The sequence below is a fragment of the Zootermopsis nevadensis genome, unplaced genomic scaffold (assembly GCF_977971745.1).
Source record: "Zootermopsis nevadensis isolate Lab colony 2312 unplaced genomic scaffold, Znev_1.0 Znev_ptg000028l, whole genome shotgun sequence".
Taxonomy (NCBI): domain Eukaryota; kingdom Metazoa; phylum Arthropoda; class Insecta; order Blattodea; family Termopsidae; genus Zootermopsis; species Zootermopsis nevadensis.
In genome coordinates this window covers 3,728,637-3,732,993 of record NW_028259160.1, presented here as the reverse complement: position 1 = coordinate 3,732,993, position 4,357 = coordinate 3,728,637, and the positions used below count along the sequence as shown (strand labels likewise).

General features: G+C 42.0%; 1 protein-coding gene across 1 annotated transcript; it reads left to right on the top strand.

The window, feature by feature from the left end:
- Window positions 1-1,429: 1,429 nt before the first annotated feature.
- On the top strand, window positions 1,430-4,108 carry LOC110827595 (tubulin alpha-1 chain). The gene is made up of 4 exons (XM_022059366.2): window positions 1,430-1,646; window positions 1,951-2,022; window positions 2,303-2,525; window positions 2,746-4,108. Exons 2-4 carry the CDS (start codon window positions 2,020-2,022, stop codon window positions 3,837-3,839), a joined length of 1,320 nt encoding a protein of 439 aa, XP_021915058.2. The 5' UTR covers window positions 1,430-1,646; window positions 1,951-2,019; the 3' UTR covers window positions 3,840-4,108.
- The last annotated feature ends 249 nt before the right edge of the window (window positions 4,109-4,357 follow it).

Below are 4,357 nucleotides of genomic sequence, written 5' to 3'. Positions count from 1 at the left end.
AAACCCGTCCCTAGCTGATGATTGTCATTCCCCTTTCCATAGAAAAATGTAAAATTGTCCACTGGGATCATGCCCTCCCCCTCCCATCGCACTTCCTGCACTGCCACTAAGTCTAACTTATAATTCCCTAATTCCCTACACACTGATTTCAGTGCCCCAGCCCTATAGAGGCTCCTAATGTTCCAAGTACCAAATCTCATGTCCTTTTTCAATTGCCGTGGTCGTGCCAAAGAGTCCGTCCTGATCCGAGGCTTGGTTGATTTTTTCGTAACACATATTTTTTTAAAGGTGAAAGGTTGTTAGCCCTACACCCAACCCCCAACCTGGAGGACCAGGGTATCACTCTTAGTCTAGCGCATCTCCTTAGACCTGTCCGGCTTGGGTGACCCTACCATGAGCCGAAGCTCAGGCCGGCATAGCCCTAAGGGTCATTTGAGCACGCAAGCCTCCTCACCCGGCAGATTGCCTTCGACAAGGTGGTGATACCTTCGAGAAGGTAAAAACTGTTATACAGATAAATTAAGTATTTTGTCCAATCAGAAGAACACAGTATTTATATTTTAACAAGCAAAACTTGATAAATATCAATGTAGTTGTTATCACACGAATGTGCTGACGACTCATACGCATCAAAGAATATGAAAGGACTAATACACATGGATCGGATATTTTCCTGCAGAGATTTACACCGATGACAGGTTTTGCGTGCTATTTTGCATACCTCATTCATTATAACGGTGTTATTTTCATATAAAATCTGCTACATTAGGTGATGAGGTACAACTCCACAAAGCTAGTCACATTACATACATTACACAGAACAACATCGTAAACTAGCGTTTATTCACGTAAATACGTCTATATGGAAGGGGCATTCGACAAAAACAGCGTTACGAAGATGTGTAGGACCCATACCAACAATGTGTAAATATGGAACCAACCAACCAACCAAAGAAGCTAACTGAGGGCGGAGGCCTGCGCAAGCGCAAGCATCGTCCCTACCTAGGTGAAACCATTCCTGCGCACAAGACGCATTGCTGGAAATGGTAAACGTTCTTAATATAAGAACGGAAATTTTGCTAACGCTAACGGGGTTTCGTCGTGGCGGGAGCCTCGACCATTCAAACTGGGATCTGTTGCTGCTGATGGGAGGTTGTAAATATGGACCAACAATGGCCAGCTTTTATATGAACTGCGTGCATAACAATGCAAGAAAAAGGATTCGAATTTTTAACACACGCCTGCAACAATATTGGCTGAGCATGCCGTAAGGCTCTTTTCTCATTTATTGTGCATGCTGTATAATTGCCTGAATAAACCGTATTGCAATCCACTTCGTTACCTAAGAAACTAATTATTATGCCATCTGTTTACTCGGCATTGTTATGTTACCTAGCAAACGTCATCTATTTACTCGGCATTGTTGTGTTTCATTACTGCCGTCAAGAATCTGCTTTCGTTATTGCGGAAAGAGCTGAGCTGTGAATCGCTTTTAGAATAAGTAGATAACATTTTGCTGTTAAAAACATTTCAGAAAATCACAAGTCCTTATCTTATATAAGAATTATTAAGAAATCTGTGATACTCTCTCCATTTTAGTTTTGATTAAATTGATCGTTGTCCCTTACAACTGAACAAAGTTTGAGGTAAGGGATTCCTATTTATTATTATTATTGTTCATCACATTTAATGTTTTTATCTGCATTTGTGAACTCGTGTAAGAGAATTAGGCTTGTCTTCTTTTGGCGTAAATACGTCTATACGGAAGGGTCATTCGGCAAAAACAACATTTATACATTTATTGTAATTTTAATGTACCAATGTGTACAATTTCCAATGCATCTGGCGCGTTAAGCGCCCGCCTCTCGAAAACCGTAAGAGATGGATCTGAACATATTGCGTACGAAATACGTATTTATTATCTCTTGGGGTTTTCATATCTGTTTTCAGATTTTACAATCTCTGGAACCGTTGTTCCACTGCCAATATTTTGTTATAACTCATCAGATTATTACTACAATGGTAAGTACTATATTTTGCTCTTTTCAGATATTTTAAGGAAGTAATTTTCGTTGTGTTCTTTGATTACAATGTTTTTCACGAATGAAATGTGCTGCCTCTGCAAAATTCGTTATTACTTGTGATTAATAAAATGTAAGTTTTGGAATCGAATTAATGCGAAAGTAATATGATTTTTTAATTAATATTGCTTCCACGTGGCGGTTGCTGTATGTCGGAAATGCAGGAACTATTGTCACTGAGTATTCAAATTTTTAAATTTTGAGGTAGTGTTGTGTTTCAGCGTGAGTGTATCTCTATTCATGTTGGCCAAGCTGGAGTCCAGATTGGTAATTCATGCTGGGAGTTGTACTGCCTTGAACACGGTATTCATCCTGATGGTCAAATTATATCTGACACGACTCTACGAGGTGGTGATGACAGCTTCAACACATTCTTCTATGAGTCTTGGACAGGAAAGCATGTGCCAAGAGCAGTTTTTGTGAACCTGGAGCCCACCGTAGTAGGTATGCACATTTGATATCTTATAAGTGAAGCAAAGGAGCATCCTGTTTAATTGTATTCGGAAATGCTTGTTGAAATGTAGCAATGTCTTTTTTCCCCTCTAACTCTTGCCCCATCCTTCATGCCTTTCATTTATCTCCTGGAACACAAACATCAAAGTGGCTTCTATGCAACCATGTAAATAATGTTGATGATATTGGACGTTGACTGGTGTGTCCACAGATGAAGTTCGCACTGGCACGTATAGTCAACTATTCCACCCTAGTAATTTGATTACTGGTAAGGAACCTGCCTATAATATCTATGCCCGAGGTCACTACACCACCGGCAAGGAGATCGTGGACCTCGTTCTGGACCGCATCCAACATCTGGCCGAAACCTGCAACGATCTTCAGGGTTTTCTGATCTTCCATTCCTTTGGTGGTGGCACTGGCTCAGGCTTCACGTCACTCCTTATGGAAAAGCTGTCAGATAAGTACGGAAAGAAGACCAAGCTGGAATTTGCGATCTGCTCCGACCCTTTTGATCCAGTAATTTTCGAGCCCTACAACTCCATCCTCGCCACCCACGCCACGCTTGAACATTCTGACTGTGCTTTCATGGTTGACAATGAAGCCATTTATGACATCTGCCGACGTAACCTGGGCATTGAAAACCCCACCTTCACCAGCATGAACAGACTGATTGGCCAGGTTGTATCTTACATTACTGATTCTCATCGGTTTGGTGGCGCTTTGAACGTTGACCTGAATGAAATCCATAGTAACTTGGTGACCAACCCCCGCCTGCACTTCCCTCTGGTTACCTATGCCCCTTTCACCTCTGCTGCGAGGATATGCTATGAGCAGCTTACCGTACGTCAAATTACAAATGCTTGTTTAAAGCCTGCCAACCAGATGTTGAAATGTGACCCACAACATGGAAAGTGCATGGCCTGCTGCATGCTGTACAGAGGGGACGTTAAGTGCATGGACGTCTGCACTACCATCGCGACCATCAAGACCGAGCGCTCGATCCAATTCGTGGACCGGCGTCGAACTAACTTCAAGTATGGCATCAATTCCAAGCCACCAACTGTGGTTCCTGGAGGCGACCTGGTAAAGGTACCGCGTGCCGTATGCATGTTGTCCAACACGACCGCCATTGCCGAGGTCTTTGCTCGCATTAACGACAAGTTCGACCGCTTATATGCTAAGCGTTCCCGTGTTCACTGTTACGTGGATGAGGGTATGGTAGAAGACGAGTTCTTAGAAGCTCGCAAGGATCTTGCAGCCCTGGCGAGGGAGTACGAGGAGGCCGGCAGAGATTCTGTTTAAGGAGAAGGAGAGGGTGCAGTGGAGTACTGAATGTATACTCCAGTTTCAATTTGGGTTGGCAGTATTGTAAGAATTTTGTTTGTTACCTAATGTTGCTGATGTATTAAAATGAATATAAACAGACAAACAACTATTATTTTTATTTATTTAGTGTTCTGTCTGACGACAGGTCCATATGAACAGGGTCCTTCCATCCTTTTCTCGGACTGGGACCTGTTCATATACGTTCTTGGCAGATGATCCAGAAGTGGTTTGCCATTGCCTTCTTCTGTGTGAGTGTGAAAGGAGTTATTGTTGGGATGCCACGGAGAAAAACTCCGTGTTGCCTAGACCACGGCCTTGCCCAACACAAGTTATAATAACTATTAACACTATAAAAAATAAACTATTGACATACGCGTTTCAACCTCAAGAGGTCATCATCAGTGACATCAGGGAAATCAATTCATTTAATTAAATGTCTCAAACTTGATTTAGAAAATAAATAATGAATAGGACATTTGACGAAAAATATTTTA

What these genes read in the sequence shown, in the direction of transcription:
- LOC110827595 (XM_022059366.2), top strand. An exon ending in CCTGGAGCCCACCGTAGTAG is followed by an intron (nt 2,526 to 2,745) that starts GTATGCACATTT and finishes GTGTGTCCACAG; the next exon opens with ATGAAGTTCGCACTGGCACG.